Consider the following 20,871-nt stretch of genomic DNA (forward strand, 5'->3'; position numbering starts at 1 on the left):
AATGGCACGATTTTTTCCTACTCAGTCTGTGTCTCATAGGAGGGCTGTGGGCAGTTTAGAAACCGTCTTCCAGTGACATGACATCATCATTAGGCAGATTCTTTTACAAAAATGTTTAGATTTTCATTATCGTGAGAACGATGGCTTCCATTTTTGCATTGCAACTTTTCAGGACTAGAAAGCCTGCAGTTTCTATTAGCTTGTATTCCCCATCGATGATGTCACTGGAAGACGTTTTTTTTCCTCATGATTATTAGTGAGGACCTATGAAGATAGGTTGAAAAGTGGTGAAGTGGTCCTTTAATAAACACTTTTATAACGAGTGTTATGGGGCCTTATAAGTGCATTATTATTATTATTATTATATTTAGGTGGTATTTCTTTGGCCATAAGCCCCTTTATAACTGCATTATAAATGTGATTATAATGTACTCTATAGACCTAACCTTAACCCATTCTGACCGGGAACCCATTTTGGTGTTAGCATCATGTTATGCTTTAGCTATTGAAAAATAGCAGATCTACAAGCTCATAGCGCGCCACCGAGTGGCGCGCTACGAGCTTGTAGGTCTGCTATTTTTTTTAAATCGAAGAGCGACTGACATTTTTAGAATCTGATCTCAGGTCAGAATGGGTTAAATCAGACCAGTGTGTGTCCAGTGGAAACCTCGTATGAATCTGATCTCAGGTCAGAATGGGTTAATGGACAGTCTGACCTAGTAAAAGGATATAAAAGCAGCGGCATAAACGCATAAATATAAACGCTCTAGGTAAGATTTGATATTTATAATAATACAATACAATGCAATACAAAGTAAAAGATTATATGCAAATATTGCAAAACAAAAAAAAGCTGAAAGCAAAGGCTAACCATTCCATTCATTCTAAACATGTTATTGTACATAAATGATTAAAAATATATATCTATTTTTTTGTAATGTATGTTGACACAGACACATCCAAGTAGCACCTACTACACAGTGAAATCCACAGTGTTCATTTAACTCTGTAGGGTACAACAGGAGAAACCAAGTGGACCCGTAACTCTGTAGGGTATACAGGTCAAACCAAATTGACCGGCAACTTTGAGAGTGAACAGGTAAATCCAAATGGACCCCGTAACTCTAATGCTGAGTTCTACACTGGAACAGCTACAGAACCACACAGGCTACCATTCATTTTCAACGGAAGCCAGCGGCGATGTGAAGATACAAGGCTAACAGGCCACCATTAATTGTCAATGGAAGCCAGCGACGTAAAGATACAAGGCTAACAGGCTACCATTCATTTTCAACGGAAGCCAGCGGCGATGTGAAGATACAAGGCTAACAGGCCACCATTAATTTCCAATGGAAGCCAGCGACGTAAAGATAAAAGCCTAACAGGCCAGGTCAGGAAGGAGATATGGTGTACCAGCATACAACAAGGTCAGACTAAAGAGGTCCTTTGTCTACCAGTCGACCTTGAGGCTTAATCAGGAGATGTAGTAGCCACAGGATAATCTAAGCGGTGGATATTGCTCATGTCTTTATGTATGTAAATTGTCTTGTTCTTTGTGTTTTGTATATGTTCTGCATACTTGGCTGCTGTGTCGCAAGACAAATTTCAGTGTGAACTGACAATAAAGTACTATATCATATCATATCATATCATTCATTTTCGACGGAAGCCAGCGGCATGAAGATACAAAGCGGCACCCGGTGTTTGTAGCTGCTACAAAATCTACAAAGCTACAAGACAAGTTGAGCTGGCTTTAACTGCAGCTAAACAAAACGACCAAGCGACAGGTATGCTGCCTATAGCTCTTTCAGCTGTATATCTGTTGCAGCTGCCAGTGTGAACGAGTGTACAAGTGAACCCGAATTGACATTTGGGTTATCACTCTCAGAGTTAATCAACACTGTGTGTTATTCTCAACACCAACACCGTCGGACCTTCTTTTCAAATTGTCACTTCTAGAGCGCGACCCATGACAGTTTTATGAGTTCCGATGCCGATCCCAATTCTGGAGAGATTCTAAACCTGTGGGCCCTGAGGGTATTAAGTGGGTCCACCCCAAATAATATTGGCAAAAACACTTCAGCTATTAATGATAATGCAACATTAATATTAAACTAGACTACGTTAGTTCCATCGATCCACAATTCGACTGTTTGACTAAATATCAGCTGTTGTGTTAATGGTGAAGTACGTATATGTAAGTATGTTTCTTACTTACACATATAATAATGTTACCGATGTATCTAAATGATATCGGTCGAATTTCTACCTGCAGTGTAGAACAGTGGTTCCCAAACTATTTAGCTCAATTATACGTTTGCCCGGGCGGGACACAAACTAGTGAAGATTGCAGATCTACAAGCTCACAATGTGTCACGTTGTGAGCTTGTCGGATGATCATCTATTTTCACAGCGTTTGGGAATCAAGTGATTTAGAACAGCGATCACAGCGTTCCATGTCCATGAGGCGTGAAGAGCACATGTTCATAACTTGTAGATGTGTTAGTTTGTGGGAGAAAACGAGCAGCCACGGCAGTTCTGCTTGTTACTGTTTCAAATTATTCATTTTAAACCCATTCTGAACGGGAACCCCTTTTGGTGTTTTACCCCCTCAGGCCGGGAACCCATTTTTGGGTTCTACTATACAGTATGTACAGTATTCAAAAGAAAGAAACTGATGCTGCTATATAACTATTTAGAAGGCGTTTTTAGAATCGGCTTTAGGCCTAAATGGGTTAAGCATTATTTTATACTTTAGCTATTGAAAAATAGCAGAGCTTGTAGGTCTGCCATTTCTTTTTTTATCGTGAAAATGTGTCGCAAATATTTGATTATATTCTTTCAGAGCGAACATTTTTAAGTCTTTGTTTCTGGGGGTTCACTGGAACAACATATTTTCAGATGGAGGTCGGTGGGCAACAATTACATATCATTGTTGGGGTTCCTTGACATGAAATATTGAGCACCACTGATATAGAAACATAGGTATTTCAGAAAACTGTCGTGAATTATTTAAGACATTTTTAAAAATGTCGATGTCAGGCCAAAATGGGTTAAAAACGAAAGAATAAAAAGGCTTATATATATCGACCCATCCCTATTCACTCAATATCGGCATCGGCCACTGAAAAGCCATAATGGGTCGATCACTATGACGAAGCATTATATAATAGATCAGAACAAAGGGTGACCGGTTAGAAGGTGAAGGTGTGGGTCGGGTTCCTCATTGTAGGGCGCTGGCCGGGGACAAAGGCTTGATTCTGAAGACGCAGATGTGGAGGTGGGAGGCGATCTGGTTGCACACGCTCACACAGTACCGCAGCAGGTCGAAGAACGAGATGATCTGCACGGGAGGAGAAACCGTCGAAGACAACGTCGGTTAGGCAAGAAGAGATTACGCACTATGCAGAGTGACTTGCAATAAGCACGGTAAAACACATACTGTACATATATACAGTAGAGTGCAGGGAGACAGTGTATAGTGCCTGAGTAAACTAGGATCACAGGTAAACAATGAGCCTATAGAGCGCCGCAGTCCCGCCCCCTTTCAGAAAAGCGAGTGGCCCAGGAAGTGGAAGCCCCCATGCATTCTCCCATCGGCACTTTTAATATAAATTATTTAAAGACGGTTACGCCGCGGACAAAGCCAATTCGGATCGTGACGAATCATGACAATGAACACAATATTTTGGGCCGATCAAATAATTTATAAGACGAAAAACAAAACAAATAGTGTTGTCTCCTGACTTTCTTTTCTTCTTTCTAATGATTTGATCGTCCCAAAATATTGTGTTCATTGTCATGATTCGTCACGATCCGAATTGGCTTTGTCCGTGGCGTAACCGTCTTTAAATAATTTATATTAAAAGTGCCGATGGGAGAATGCATGGGGCTTCCACTTCCTGGGCCACTCGCTTTTCTGAAAGGGGGCGGGACTGCGGCGCTCTATAGCGCCAGTCTAAACCAGGGGGTTTTCAACCCGTTACCATTTGATGAGATTTTGCCTCTCAGACCCAAAAACTAAAGAATATTTTGTTGTCGTGGATCAAAATAACAATTCTTCTTTACATTCTCTCTTTAGTACATTATGTTATGCTTTAGTTTGGGACATCCACCAGTATCTGGTCCAGTGCACCAGATACTGATCAATACAGCTGTTGAACCACTCACCAGTGCGGTCCACAGCACCAGATACTGATCAATACAGCTGTTGAACCACTCACCAGTGCGGTCCACAGCACCAGATACTGATCAATACAGCTGTTGAACCACTCACCAGTGCAGTCCACAGCACCAGATAATGATCAATAAAACTGATACTGATCAAATAGAACCACTCACCAGTGCGGTCCACAGCACCAGATAATGATCAATAAAGCTGATACTGATCAATAGAACCACTCACCAGTGCGGTCCACAGCACCAGGTACTCATCAATAAAGCTGTTGAAATACTGATCCAGGAACAGCAGCCCCGGGCCCATGAACGCCACGTCATGGAGATGCATCTCACTCTTTGTCATATGAGCGACCTATGGAGATAATACATATTTAGTGTCATATGAGCGACCTATGGATCAGACAATACATATTTAGTGTCATATGAGCGACCTATGGATCAGATAATACATATTTTGTGTCATATGAGCGACCTATGGATCAGATAATACATATTTAGTGTCATATGAGCGACCTATGGATCAGATAATACATATTTAGTGTCATATGAGCGACCTATGGATCAGATAATACATATTTAGTGTCATATGAGCGACCTATGGATCAGATAATACATATTTAGTGTCATATGAGCGACCTATGGATCAGATAATACATATTTAGTGTCATATGAGCGACCTATGGATCAGATAATACATATTTAGTGTCATATGAGCGACCTACAGTATGGATCAGATAATACATATTTAGGGCTGTATTTTGCATGTCTTAAATACCAGGTCTTATTCCCTAACTTGAGTAAACTAAAGACCTGGAGGCGTGATCAATGCCATTTGGCTATTCTGAGTGGCCAAAGAGCATTGACCACGCCTCCAGGTCTTTAGTTTACTCAAGTTAGGGAATAAGACCTGGTACTTAAGACACGCGACCTATGGAGATAATACATATTTAGTGTCACGTACAAACTTATCATGCAGGTTCACTGTCATGTACAAAGTATGCGTTGTGCCAATACATATCCAGTGTAATTGTGCATACTGTGGTTCCCGTTCAAAACCCACATTATTCAAATGAGCGAGTGGACTAGAGTTACTTTAAAAATATGGAGAAAAATAAAAACTTCATTTGGACTACCTAAACAGATCTCCTCGCTAACACATATTGGTTACATAAAGGAGTTCATACCAGCTCAACTGGATGTAGGATTCAGGAATTGGACAGAATTCGGCCTAACCAGCATACACCAATTAGTTAATAAGGATGGTCTTAAATCATTCGAACAAATACGGACTGAATTCGGGCTCCCAAGGACAAATTTTTTCAGATATTTGCAACTGAGAGACTTTCTAACAAAACATAAGGACTGGGAGAGGGCCATGAAACCCACTCCTATTGAGGAGCTGTTGCTCAAATTTGAATTTGGCGATGGCAAGGTAATCAAGGAATTCTACCAAGTCTTCTTGGACCTCTGCCCAAATAATACACTGTATATAAAAGAGAAATGGGAGGCTGAATTAGGTATAGAAGTAACAACGGATACGTGGGAAGAGGTATGTAGTGAAGCGCACCTGGTAACCAACTCGAATACTTGGAGAGAATTTAAATGGAAAGTAATATCTAGATTTTTCAGGACGCCTCAAATAGTGGCCAAAATGGGTCCAGATCATTCAAATAGATGCTGGAGGGACTGTGGAGCACATATCGGGAATCACACTCATATATTTTGGACATGCCCCAAATTGAGACCATTCTGGAGAGAGGTGTCTGAAGCACTAGAATAAGTTTTTGGTCAAAACATCCCAGAGGATCCCACAGTAATGTTGTTGGGAGTGGTACCGGAAGGTCTGGAGAGTAGAGCCAAAATATATTTACTGCATGTGCTGCTTACAGCGGCCATCAAATGTATTACAATTAAATGGCTGAAACCAGCCCCACCAACATAATGATGGTGGGACATCGTCATCTACCAGATGGAACAAATTACTTATGCCCTGAGGCTTCAACCAAACATATTTAGTAAAAGATGGAGTCCTGTACTGCCTCTACTGTCGAGGTAGCAGGCTTTCGGAATCTTGAGTAACCAAATACACTTCTCTTCAGACCTTCTGGTGTACCCATACACCTTCCTCCATCTCCAGTATGTCTGTTCCCAGTATTGTTTACCTCCCATTGTTGCCGTCGCTCTGTCGTTTTTGTCTCGCTGTATACCTGTATTTTTTGTTGTTTTGTTTTTTTGTTTGTGAGTACTTGTAAATGTATGCGAAGTTGTTTGTGTGTATGAGTGTATCATTTATACATCCTGTGAAAGTATGCAGCTGAGGTTGTGAAAAAAATGTATACCTGTAATTCTGTGAAGTAACTGAAATAAAAACAAAAAAAAAAAAAAAAAAACAAAAAACCCACATTATTATATGGAGGGGTCGGTCCCCAGATGATGTGTTTAATGTGCAACATTCTTTTCTCAACAAACCAAGATACAGTACACAAGATAAGTGTATACAGGGTATTCTGCACATTTCTTAAGTTACAATTTAAAGACTTTTTAATAAAATATGGCCCAAGAAAGAGGCAAAAAGTGCAAAAATATAGGCAAACAACACCTCACAGTGCAAGGCGCGAGGCGTTGTGAGCTTGTAGTTTGGCTATTTTTCCCCAATATGTATCTGTGGAATCGAGTCAAACTAAACGTAATGGCTACAATTCAGGGCCGGGGGGTCCCCAGTGTGTGTGTGTGTGTGTGTGTGTGTGTGTGTGTGTGTGTGTGTGTGTGTGTGTGGCACTTACAACTAATTTGTTGGTGATTTTAGCAGAGACAAAGCCAAAGGACAGGATATAAACACAGGGGTGTTTCTCAAAGAGCTGGACGGCTGACTTCTTGTATATCATCATAGCCAGCACTATGACGGAGCCGATGTGGAGCACGGGGGACAGCACGCTGGTGCCCTGCAGGGACGATAGGCAAACACCTTGGTTATTTTAGACAGAGGGAGACAGCACGCTGGTGCCCTGCAGAGACGATAGGCAAACACCTTGGTTACCGGTATTTTAGACAGAGGGGGACAGCACGCTGGTGTCCTGCAGGGACCATAAGCAAACACCTTGGTTATGAGCAGTGTTCATTTTATCAATTAGAACAGTGGTTTTCAACCCTTTTCAAAGCTCATTATTTAATCTGCATTTGAGCCACGTACGACCATTTGATGAGATTTAGACTTGCAGACCACAAACTAAAGAATATGTCCACATTTCCATGCTGTATATTTAAAGCAAGACATAGATTACTACCAGTGAACATACAGAACATGTTTTTTGACAGAGAGGGGGGTTATAATTTTAAGAGGGGAGCTAAATTTGAAGAAACTTCTTGTCCACACTACCATGAAAAGTCAATGTATAACAATCTGTGGGGTCAATTTGTGGAATGGTCTGGCTGTAGAACTCAAACAAAGCACCAACATTGTACAATTTAAGAGGATGTATAAAAATGACTACTTAACTATTACAGAGTGGAGGATGAGGCACATTGATTGTCTCGGGCTATACTTGATTACTTAATTATTGTTCTTACATACACATGTACACATGTACGTGTGTGTATATATGTATGTATGTATGGATGCAGTAACACTTGGATTATATGTTTATTGCAATTACTTATTGGTGAATATTTAAGATGGGGGTAGGAGTAAATAAGTTTTTACTTCTTCCTGCTCTTTTTTGAACTTTGGGTGCAAGACCAATGATCACATTGTTGTCATTATAATTTTCTTATTTCATTCAAAAAAGAAATATACATGCATTGTGGTTATATATATATATATTGTTTTTTATTTTATTATTATCTTATTTGACTGTTTTAACTGAAGGTTTCAAAATAAAGATAATCAAATAAATAAAAAAGTATTGATGTTGGTACCACAGGAGAGATAACATGCAAACTTTTTCTTTTCAACATTGTCTCCATTATGAACTTATAAGCTCTGTGGGGAAAAACAATAATCATTGCATTAGGTCATTAAATCATGCAGCGTTCATGTACTCACTGCGATGGTGGATCCATTTTTTCCCACACCTCCCGTGAAAATAACGGTGAAGTAGTTGGTGCAGGTGAATATGGCCCCTACAAACGTGCAGACCGCTGGAACCAGTTTCATCTGGACATTTATAATAGGAATCTATGGAAGATGCACCAGATAATCACAATAAAAATGAGTTCAAACTCAAAATGATTTAACCCATTCTGACCTGAGATCAGATTCATACGAGGTTTCCACTGGACACACACTGGTCTGATTAACCCATTCTGACCTGAGATCAGATTCTAAAAATGTCAGTCGTTCTTCGATTTTTCAAAAATAGCAGACCTACAAGCTCGTAGCGCGCCACTCGGTGGCGCGCTATGAGCTTGTAGATCTGCTATTTTTCAATAGCTAAAGCATAACATGATGCCGACACCAAAATGGGTTCCCGGTCAGAATGGGTTAATTAACGACCACATCACCCATTTCAAGAACCCATCTTCATGTCATATCGTACAATTTAGGCATTTAGCCGATGGTGAATTAGTCAGCATTGTGAATTACCGGTGTCTGCCAGAAATCGGATCCTCCCACGGCAGCCAGCAAATAGGTGATTATAATGAAGATTTGCACCTCTGTCACATCGATGCTGAGAGAGAGAGAAGAGAGAAGCACAGATCAGATCTCTACGCAACCAGTCTTAAAGGGACACTTCACCCTTTTTGCAAAAAAATATATGTTAATGACGTTTAAGAAGCTTTAGAATACTTTCCTGGGGGTCTTTATGTGTGTAATATGTGGATTTGGATATTTTAGATTGTAGCAGTGAGCCCAGTGTCTCTGATGTCATGGACACTGGTCTCACTACCTTCCTGGACTACAATTCCCATAATTATTTGGTGCACTGCTCCTCCTTGTGGATAGGGGGAAGAGCTGTCTTACTGAGACAAAATGTAGTCCAGGAAGGAAGTGAGGCCAGTGTCCATGACATCAGAGACACCGGGCTCACTGCTACAATCTAAAATATCTAAAACCACATATTACACACATAAAGACCCCCAGGAAAGTGTTCTAAAGCTTCTAAACGTCATTAACATATATTGTTTTGCAAAAAGGGTGAAGTGTCCCTTTAACTCTCCCACAGCACAGCAGTGCTTTACTCTATGGAGACGAGCTCCAAATGCTTCTGTCAGGAAAGACCATCTTTATACATCTTACTGGGGTCATGAGAACCTGAACTGGATGGAACCGGATCCAACACTGAGGAACCGGAGTCGGTGCCATTAGAATTGGAACCGGTTTCTGGAACCGTTTTTTCCCCTTTTTTTTTGAAGATATTTTTTGTTGTTGCTTTTTCTGCCTTTATTGATAGGTTGAAAGTAGACTGACAGAAAATGGGGAGAGAGAGATGGGGGAAGACACGGGACCGGGAGTCGAACCCGCGGCACGCCGTCAGGCTGGCTTAGCAGCCCATAGGTGCCCAGACGGTTGAGCTAACTGTCTTTTATTTTTTTAATCACACTGTCAGAGGCTAGAGCTGGTAAGTGGAGGACTTCACGTCTGCTATACGATTACAATGCCAGTGCAGTAGTTCTAAAGGTCTTCCACTGCTGGCCTGCTCGCTTTGCCTAAAAAAATGGCAACTAAAAAATACGGGGAAGCAGCTTTTTGCTTCTACGGGCCGTCGGCATGGAACAAGCTCCCACTGTACCTTCGTCAGGCAGCCTCTGTAGAATTTTTTAAAGCTCAGCTCAAGACCCACTTCTACAACATTGCTTTTAATTGATCTTTTATCTATTTTTGTTATTCATGTCCTCACTGTATTGCATTACTGCTTGTTTTTTAATGTCGTTGCCTTGCTTTTCTTTTATTCTCCATTGTTCTGTAAAGCACTTTGAGCTGCATTTCATGTCATGAAAGGTGCTATACAAATAAAGTTTTATTATTATTATTATTATTAAAAGTGTTTCATTTCAAGGACCACCATAATAGGCTGGTTTCCGGCCTGATTCGCGGCGTTCCGTGATGTTTTGTCACTTCGCTACTCAGCCTCCCGTGTGCTTCGTATATCATAACGCCACCCGTTATGTAGCCACGTTGTTGCTTTTGTTTACTTCATCCGCCATGCTTTTATCTCTGTTGAAAGAAATAGCGCGAGAAGCAAGAGTAAAATCTACGGTGAAAAGCAAACACTATTTTGATTCAGGAGTAGTCCACTGTCAGATTCAGTAGTACAAAATAATTGCCGGCTGTGTGGGGTGATCTTAGTGAATGATGAGGGGACGTTGCAGGGCAACAACAGTACAGTAGGTGCATCGATAGGTGTTTTGGTCCCAACCCGCACCGGAAGACCAATCAGAAGCCTCGGGCCGATTCTCGGTTTTGGCATGCCCCGCCGCCTACCATGGAGAGAGTAACGAAGTGACACAACAAATCACGGAATGCAGCGATTCAGGCTGGAAAACCAGGCTATAACCGCCTATAACTCACACTCTCTGGTTCCTGCCGGACACTATCCGACATTATCCAATAGAATCCAGAAACACTCACATGCCGAAGCGCAGCGTCCCAGACACGTAGGTCTGCCAGTGGGCGCAGTAGAACATGAACATGCCCGCGAAGCAGCAGAAGAACATCCAGTCAGGGTTGGTGCCCAGCTGGACCGCTATGCACGTGCCCAGCACCACGAACACTGCACAGATAGTAAACATAGCATAACATAGTCAGCTGGACCGCTATGCACGTGCCCAGCACCACGAACACTGCACAGATAGTAAACATAGCATAACATTAGTCAGCTGGACCGCTATGCACGTGCCCAGCACCACGAACACTGCACAGATAGTAAACATAGCATAACATAGTCAGCTGGACCGCTATGCACGTGCCCAGCACCACGAACACTGCACAGATAGTAAACATAGCATAACATAGTCAGCTGGACCGCTATGCACGTGCCCAGCACCACGAACACTGCAGAGATAGTAAACATAGCATAACATAGTCAGCTGGACCGCTATGCACGTGCCCAGCACCACGAACACTGCACAGATAATAAACATAGCATAACATAGTCAGCTGGACCGCTATGCACGTGCCCAGCACCACGAACACTGCACAGATAAAGAATAAATTTAGGCATTTAGCAGACGCTCTTAATCCAGAGCGACTTACATTAAGCAAGAACAAAAAAGCATGGGAATACATCACATAAAAACATTTATCATGAAACATGCGTAAGCTAAGAAAGTAACAGTGGAATATCTATAATGAAACTATACATATAAGCTATACATCTATACTACTATGCTATACATATGTACTATGACGTGCTATGACAATAGCACATACAATGCACTTATGCTGTCTACATAACATGCTATAAGTCTGTATCAAATGCTATCTAAGTCTACAGAATTGCTATCTAAGGGGGTATAGGGTAAGTGCTATGGGCCATGATGGAGTCTGAAAAGGTGGGTTTTCAGACTACGGCGGAATAAAGATACGATATAAAGTATTTTGAGTTCTAGTCACATTTCAGTCATCTGAAATGTTTTCCGTTTCATTCTAGTTTTAGACTTTAGGCAACTAGTGACTACAGTTGCTTTGGTCGACTGAAATGTATGCTGTGTGCCGAAAATAGCACAAAATGCTTGTAGATTGCCTGTTTTTCGGAGAGTGAGAAAAACACACACAACCGATCCCATCCCGATACCTCCATTTCTGTGTTAGCCGATACCGATACCAGTGTCGTGATCTCATGTTGTGTTTATAGCTATCTAGCTATATATATATCTGGTGTTGTGTTTATAGCTATCTAGCTATATATCTGGTGTTGTGTTTATAGCTATCTAGCTATATATCTCATGTTGTGTTTATAGCTATCTAGCTATATATCTGGTGTTGTGTTTATAGCTATCTAGCTATATATCTGGTGTTGTGTTTATAGCTATCTAGCTATATATCTGGTGTTGTGTTTATAGCTATCTAGCTATATATCTGGTGTTGTGTTTATAGCTATCTAGCTATATATCTCATGTTGTGTTTATAGCTACTGTATATATCTCGTATTGTGTTTATAGCAGACGCCTCGCTCATAATGTGCACTTGCAGTTTGGGCAACTCTAAAGCAAACTCCAACATTGTATTTACCTGGCATAGTGTCAACCCCTTACCCCTGTTGTGTCGTATCGGTGGCTAGACTGGCATATTCACCGATACCGATATTACCCAATTTACCCGATATGACAAATAAGGGCCGATCCAATAACAGGACATCTCTACTATCTGTCTATCTATCTATATTTGTTGATGAAGCTATCATGAAATCTATGAGAAAGTTTAATCTGCAACATCATTTTATAAAATATGTAGCGGGGGTCCCGGCTTCATCTTTCTCTCAGCAAAGGGGTCTTTGGCCTGAAAAACGTTGAAAACGTTGAAAATTGCATTATAATTAAAATAAAATAAACCTAGGCTAGAATGCATTAAAAATGCCATTTTAATAGATCACACCTGTGGACACGGAGTCACAGCCATGGTCAAACAGCTCCCCCAGTGGAGAGCTGCTGTTGGTGCGCCTGGCCTGTTTGCCGTCGATGGCGTCCAGCGACTGGTAGATGAACAGTCCCAACGCACACAGGAGGTACGTCCACAACGGTGCCTGACACGCGCACGCACGCACACACACACACACACGCACACGCACGCGCACACACACACACACACACAGTTATTACAATTTAACAACTGGGTTCCCGCACATTTTAAAGTTGTATTTCACCCGAAACATTACTTATTTTCTGTCAGTTACTCATGGTCTCCTCCGGTCATTAAATTATTGCCTCAGGAAAGTGACAAAAACAACAACAAAAAATCCATGAATTGAAGGCTTCATGGGGTGAATAATTGATTAAAAAAAAACAAAAAAAACTTTGGGGTGAACTACTCCTTTTAGTCAATGAATATTCAAAACCTTTCCATAGCTTTCCCCACATTATTGTACCCCGTCGTCAGGCCTATAGAGCGTACACCCCACACACACAATAATTCAGGGACCCCCAGTTTGGGAACCACTGTTGTAGGGCATAGCATACTGGAGTGCCAGATTACACAGAACTTGATAACTGGAGTCTTGAACTGTGTGTGGCAGTGTAGCCCATCCTTTGTGTTGTGGCACCCTCTAGTGGACACATTTGCAGACAGCGTGACAAGCACACAATGCATAACATAATACAATACAAAGACATGCAGACAGCAGATAGCATATACAGTAGTTCGGCTATTTTCACAATAGACCCCCAAGGAAATGCAACTGCACCATAACAATAATATAAGAACCGAGAAATTAAGATAAAATATAGAATGTATCCTAGGTCCTTAAAGTTATATATTTATTACTATAATTTCTATCCCACAAAAATGTAACCCATTTTTATTTTCACCCAGTTTCAATTATCTAATGTAATCCCTCTGCCAACCTGGGCAGAGGGAGTGCACCTCATGCTCCCTTCTATGCATGAGGAGTCCAAGCTGCTTCTTTTCACCTGACAGAGTGAGAGTTTCAATGAATCACTGAGGCCCCTTTTCCACCGGTTGGTTCCCAGTGGGAACCGGTTCAGTTCTTTTTGGTTTTTAGTCCATGAGCCAGAGCTCCAAAATTGAAACGTTAATTATGAATTGAGTGGGCAAAACCATACCTATATTAGATTATTATCACCATGAAATTTCCCCAATTGAGTACTTACATGAAGACAATGATTTATTGTATTACAAATTTTACATTTTTTAATATGCAAATGAGGCATTATGTAGGAAAATATGCAAAATAATCGAAAATAGGATAAAGCTAATACTGTGGAAGGGTTATCATGTATTAATTTACTTGTATTGATCCTATAAACAATTTAATATAGGGTATAGTTTTCCCACCAATTTTGGAGCTCTGGCTCATGGACTAAAAACCAAAAAGAACTGAACCGGTTCCCATTGGGAACCAACCGGTGGAAAAGGGGTCTAACTGAATGGAAGGCCGTGCTACCTGCTCGGTGGCCGTAGGGCAGTAGTAGACCTACCTGCTCGGTGGCCGTGGGGCAGTAGTAGACCTACCTGCTCGGTGGCCGTGGGGCAGTAGTAGACCAGCACCAGCGTGGTGAACACGTTGGTGGCCAGGCCCACGACGGTGATGAGGTTGGGCGCCACCCACACGGGCACCCTGGCCACCAGCCACTCCCAGAAGCGCTGCATCAGAGGCTCGAACAGAGAGCACCCAACGCTGCTGTACCTGGAACCACATTGATGAGACAACAATTATGTGAGTCATCACATATATATTATATATATATATATATATATATATATATATATATATATATATATATATATATATATATATTATTTTTTTTTAGTTAAAGTACTGGTTTTACCAGTTGTATCGATTTTTATTTCTGTTATTTCCGAGATAGTTTATTATTTTGCTCTATTTTCATGTCTTCCTTTAAGCAACGATAAACCGGGTTGTTAACACATAAATATATGTGTGTACACATGTATATATACTATTAAGTTATAAGGGTAAAAACCAAAGGGGGTAGGGGCCTAATAAGTAATAAACACTTAACCCTACTCCTTTTCGGACATTGTTAGAGTATTTTCTCTTTTGTTTCAGTGTTTTTAATGTATTTGACTTCAAATAATGTTCGAAATAAACTCATTCATTCATTTATTTTACTGATGGTTGTTCTGCATAAAGTTCCTTTGTAATTTACCCCGATTTATAATGTGTTTGATGTATTGTTTTGTGACTGTATTTTTGTGTATTGTAAACCTCGGCTACGTTGAAAATGAGGGATTTGCCCTCAACTGTATTTCCGAGTGTAAATATAGGTGAGAAGAGCATGAATGTACATGAATGAATATTACATTTCTGTTTGGCTGTTGGGCGTTGAAGTTACACAGGGCAGATATGACAAATAACCTAAATGTACCAATGTTGTATTTTAAGTTGTATAATAATAATAATACAAAATAGATTAATAATAGTAATCTGCCATGTACAGTACAGGTTATTGTTTTGATCATTGTTTGTGAATAGAGGGTATGCACATGCATAAAGTGAATGGCAAAGTGAGTGACACAGTGAGTTAATGTCGTTTAACGTTGTTTAATGCAATCAAATATAACTTTTCTGTGTGGATGTATGGCCTGTCGAGGCCAGAAAGTAGTTTTTTGCCACTCAGTAGGCATTCCCGCATAACTTCCGGGTTTGATGATGATGTCACGCACATACCCTCTATTGTTAAAATATATACATTTTCTTTCAACATGGAAATGTTTACAATTTTGATTCATGACGATTATGCAAAAAAAAAACCTAAATCCAGGCGAACTTGCCTGTGTTCCTCCAGTCTCTTGAGCTGGTGTCTGGTCAGAGGGGGCGAGGGCAGCTCTATCAGCCTGCGCAGGGCTCCGGGGGCCAGCCAGCACGTTGCATCCATGCCCCCCACCGCCATGCCGCTCTGCCCGGCCGGGGGGTCCCTGTCCCTGCTGCCCCCGCCAGGGGCACGGTGCAGCCGCGGCCCACCTGGGGGTGGATTGTCGTTGGTGATCAAATGGTCATTACAAATAAATAACTGTGATTGATTTAATGTAGAGCAAGAGTTTAGGGACAACTTCTGATATTTAGATACTGGTCCTTAATCTATATTTTTTCATATAGTTAGTTAAAAAAAAATTCCTCAACATTTATAAAATGTTTCCGTATGATTATCTCAGATAAGTGAATAAATAAAATTAGGAGTATCTCAGATTAGAGTTGTTCCGATACTGATGATGGTACTGCCTAAAAGCTGGTATCGGTATCGGTGAGAACACCAGTCTGATACCACACACATCACACACACTATCACATGACATTTCAAGGACACTTTGGGAGCGTTCGGAAATAAGTGCGCTCCGATGCGGTATTTCCGAACGCACCCTTTGAGTGTTTCCAGTGAGCCAACCTGCACCCTGCCTCAGTTTAAACAGAATGGAACAGAGCCTTAACACCTTTTAATTTGGATTAATTTAATCCATTAATAAAATGTGCCCATCGTTAGCAAGCGCCTCTAGGCTGTAGAGTGATGCGATCGGTTTTCATAGCACTAATTTGACGGAGATTATCAATCTCCGTATCGGGCACATGACCGTGCACTTGAACTTGACGGTGATTTACGTCATGGGCCCCGGATGGTGTTGATTAGTATCATTGGTAACACGAAGGAAGTACAGGGAGGGGGCCCAAGTTCTTTCCAAAATGGCATAGTATGTGCATAGAGGCTATTCCCTATTGGTATGGGGAAGGAATGAAATTACATTGGTACGCACGTAATTCCGACGGAGCATTAGGGCCGATTCATACTCCTATTTTACCGCTGTTTCGGCGCTGTAGTGCCGAAATGATTTTGGCTCGTCAGAAATTTTCAGTACCCGCCCCCCCGAACCTCAAATGACGTCACATTGTAGGCTCTACAGAGCCAAAATGACGTCACATTGTAGGCTCTACAGAGCCGAACCGACTTTTATTCCGCTCTAAAATAGGAGTATGAATCGGCCCTTAGTCCGATATGTGGGAACCGCTCGAACATGCGCTGCTCCCGTGCTTGCGGTTATGGTTAGGGTGGGTTTGAGGTAGGTTGTCGTCTGTCGGACCAATGACTAGTCTGAACTAAGTACTGCACCCCTAGGTTTAGGTGTGCTGCCCCGTGGGAGGTTAGGGTTAGGGTGAGGGTTTCAGATATAGGTTGTAGTTGTAGGACTAATGACTGGTCTAACCAATGACTAGTCTAAACCAAGTACTGTCTCTAAACTAAGTACTGCACCTGGCGCGTAGTTGTCACCTTGCTGCAGTCCGGGGAAACTCATCCTGGACGCGCCTGGCCAGCCAGCCGGCTGCGGAGCACCGTCCGGCACCTCGCGTCACGCTTCAGGCTGCCTCTTTAGCGCCTCCTTCAGGTAGACATAATATGGCATCAATCATCAACTTGTGATGGGAGTTGTCCCCATTGAGTGAAAGACAAACTATTTGTAAAATAGTTTTGAACTTCTAACTTTTGTTATATAGGGCAATTATAATGTATTATGGCATATAAGGCTTATTAGTCAGGGATCCTTTTACATTTATGTATTATTATGCAAAAGTTATAGTGATTATCAAAAATAATTGTGATCAGTGTAATTGTGTAAGAATTGTGACAAGTCTACCTTCAGAGTGCGTCTTTAGTGCCTCCCTCAGGCTGCCTCTGGTAGTGCGTCCTCCAGCGCTAACACAACAGCCATATGCTGATCCAAAAGGGAGCTGAAAGCTGCAGTGGACAAGAAGAACACAGTGGAATACATGGTTTTACTTCAGTACGAGTATTAATACCACAAGAAGAACACAGTGGAATACATGGTTTTACTTCAGTACGAGTATTAATACCACAAGAAGAACACAGTGGAATACATGGTTTTACTTCAGTAAGAGTATTAATACCACAAGAAGAACACAGTGGAATACATGGTTTTACTTCAGTAAGAGAACCAATACCACAAGAAGAACACAGTGGAATACATGGTTTTACTTCAGTAAGAGTATTAATACCACAAGAAGAACACAATGGAATACATGGTTTTACTTCAGTAAGAGAACCAATACCACAAGAAGAACACAGTGGAATACATGGTTTTACTTCAGTAAGAGTACCAATAACACAATGTAAAAACTAGAAGTACTCTGTTAATACTGGCCCCTCAAAAATATTACATGTCAGATAATAGCGATTCATTATGTTGCATAATTTTCAAAAAAAGTAGTTCATAATACTGATTCCGCCTTGTGGTTTCCTGCCAGATGACTACAAATCATTGACTACAACATGACGAAATGGAATGCTGCCCAGGGCAGGCCGCACTGACCATGAGGATCTGACACACATTTTGACCTGATGGTTAAGATTCTATTTACCCCCTGAGCAAGCAGGTCGGCTCTATTTGCTCAATGGTATTAGAATGTCAGCACTTGCAATTTCACTTGTTTATCCTGTATGAGTTATCTACTCCTGATTAGATGAAATTGGTATCCTGACTTGAAAAAAAAGTATGTTATATTCTATATATTAAACAGCTGGAGACTACAAACCCTATATAGCAATGATTACTATTACTACTATATAGAGCTATTTAACACAGCTATTAAACAGCTCGTTAATTTTTATTGATATCGATCACCTTATCGATCAGGCTTATCGAGCCGGGTTCTTATCGAGCCCATTATCGAGCATTTTCTATAATTTTTTACCAATAAAATAATATTAAAGGAACTGTTAACTGGTTAATACTGTATGTGTGTACAGACAGACAGTGACTTTAAACACGTAATGTTGTTTACTCTGTTGGCAATGTCTGTCTTGATTGTTTAAACATGACATCATGTGCCGCTATGCTTAATAACAGGCTTGATAAGCCTAAAGCTTATTGATAACTGGTACTAAAAAAAGCTTGTTTTCGTAATTTTTCGGGTATTGGTTATCGAGCTAATCCCTGATGATTACTAATACTATATAGAGCTATTTAATACTGTTACTGAACAAACACTATAGCAATGATTACTATTATATAGAGCTATTTAACACTGTTACTGAACACTATAGCAATGATTACTAATACTATATAGAACTATTTAACACTGTTACTGAACTAACACTATAGCAATTATTACTAATACTATATAGAGCTATTTAACACTGTTACTGAACTAACACTATAGCAATGATTACTATTATATAGAGCTATTTAACACTGTTACTGAACACACACTATAGCAATGATTACTAATACTACATAGAGCTATTTAACACGGTTACTGAACACACACTATAGCAATGATTACTATTATATAGAGCTATTTAACACTGTTACTGAACACACACTATAGCAATCACTAGATAGAGCTATTTATCACTATTACCAACCAAAATATCATCAGCTTAGTAAGAAATCTCAGCTACTCCTTCTAATAGTGGTATTGTTACTTGTGTGCAAATGTAAGCAAATGTGGACCAGTCGATTTGGTTACATTTGTACACTCTGGGGGTCAAATGAACACAATCACTAATTCGTTTGAGTAACGTTATAGTAACAACAAGAAGAAATGTTACAACAACAACCATCAGACTTCCTTTAGGTTTAGCTGCTAGCATATGTTGTGTTCACAAGAGAGCTAAACCATGGCTATGATGACCAACCTGCGCCTATTCAGGAGGACACAGAGATCCTTGTGATCCTTATGATTCCTCCTTTGTGCTCCTTATGGCTCCTTATGGTCCGTGACAACAACAACAACACACCGTTAGCCTGCCTATAGTTGCTAACGTTAGCTGGCTCAGCTGTCACCACAAACACCGGCTCTCTCAGCTGACAGCTGGAAGGATGGATGAACACCCCGGCCCGGAAACCCCCAGGAAAGTGACGTCTACGACCTCTCCTTCTTTAATCCGTACTGTAGCCTTAATTCCTTTACATGGAATTTGGCTAGCTAATAGCTATATCAAGGCAAGGATATTATGTAAAGAAGGAGAGGACATAGACGAATCCACAGACGGAGGGCTGCCTCCTAGCAGCAGTGTGTGTGTGTGTGTGTGTGTGTGTGTGTGTGTGTGTGTGTGTGTGTGTGTGTGTGTGTGTGTGTGTGTGTGTGTGTGTGTGTGTGTGTGTGTGTGTGTGTGTGCGTGTGTGTGTGTGTGTGTGTGTGTGTGTGTGTAAAATAGTCAACATGAAACTTGTGAGTTTAAAGGTGAGTTTACTTGGGCAGAAAAGTGGTTACTGACAGACTTTAATGATGAGTTAAAGAAGTTAATTTGTTTTTAGTTTTCAGTTTAAAATAGGCCTAATCAACCATGTATAGGCCTACAGGGCCATATGAATGACATGATTCACCGACATGACCGTCAATCTTCAGGACATATCAGTTTCAGTTATATCAAACTGGCACCTACAGTTTGATCTGTAGGCCCAAGGCCTATGTACAGAATATAAATGAACACAGCTAGCCCTGGGTGAACAGAGCTCACCTGACACGGTGGGACGATCCGATCAACAACATAACATCCTCAAACAGGTGTTGAAAGATACTGAGAAATCTACACACAGTGAAACAGCTTTGCGTTATTTTGAATAAAAGATCACGCAAGGTGATTAGCCTCCTGTACCCTAGCTGCCACTCCCCCTTGTGAACAGAACATGAAAAAATAATGTGACGCTGAAGGCATATATAAGGCCCCATTTGACCTTGATCCACTATAAGTACAGTGATGTAAATAGGTTTTCAATGTAATAAGTCCCGGGATGGTCTTTTAGATGAGTCCCAGGGACATTGTATGAGTCCCACTTCAATGACGTTATAGGAGTCATATTTTTTCCTTTAATTTTATATGGTTATAATGTGGTTATATTCATGTAGAAAACAGAAGAAGAAATGATTATTATAACTAAAGCTAGCAAAATAAACGAGAATAAAAAATAGTACAGTAGTGCATCCCGTGGATGCAGAGGTCGTTGTTTTATTGCGTCCCTTAACTATAAACTGCATTTTGGGATGCAAAATGCACCCTATTTTAATCTCTCTAAGTATATAATAGAAAATGTTTAATATGTTA

The 20,871-nt window shown here is 40.8% G+C and overlaps 1 protein-coding gene across 1 annotated transcript; it reads right to left on the bottom strand.

Moving 5' to 3' along the window:
- Positions 1-600: 600 nt before the first annotated feature.
- Positions 601-19,614, bottom strand: LOC308323146 (choline/ethanolaminephosphotransferase 1-like). The gene is made up of 12 exons (XM_080774787.1): positions 19,462-19,614; positions 17,441-17,541; positions 17,059-17,185; positions 15,590-15,779; positions 14,306-14,480; positions 12,713-12,860; positions 10,748-10,889; positions 8,762-8,846; positions 8,222-8,353; positions 6,963-7,121; positions 4,406-4,531; positions 601-3,343 (listed from the first exon to the last, which is right to left on the bottom strand). Exons 3-12 carry the CDS (start codon positions 17,099-17,101, stop codon positions 3,224-3,226), a joined length of 1,320 nt encoding a protein of 439 aa, XP_080630913.1. The 5' UTR covers positions 17,102-17,185; positions 17,441-17,541; positions 19,462-19,614; the 3' UTR covers positions 601-3,223.
- Positions 19,615-20,871: the final 1,257 nt, after the last annotated feature.

Source organism: Protomyctophum bolini (genome assembly GCF_963924005.1).
Source record: "Protomyctophum bolini genome assembly, chromosome: 2".
In the NCBI taxonomy this organism is placed as follows: Eukaryota; Metazoa; Chordata; class Actinopteri; order Myctophiformes; family Myctophidae; genus Protomyctophum; species Protomyctophum bolini.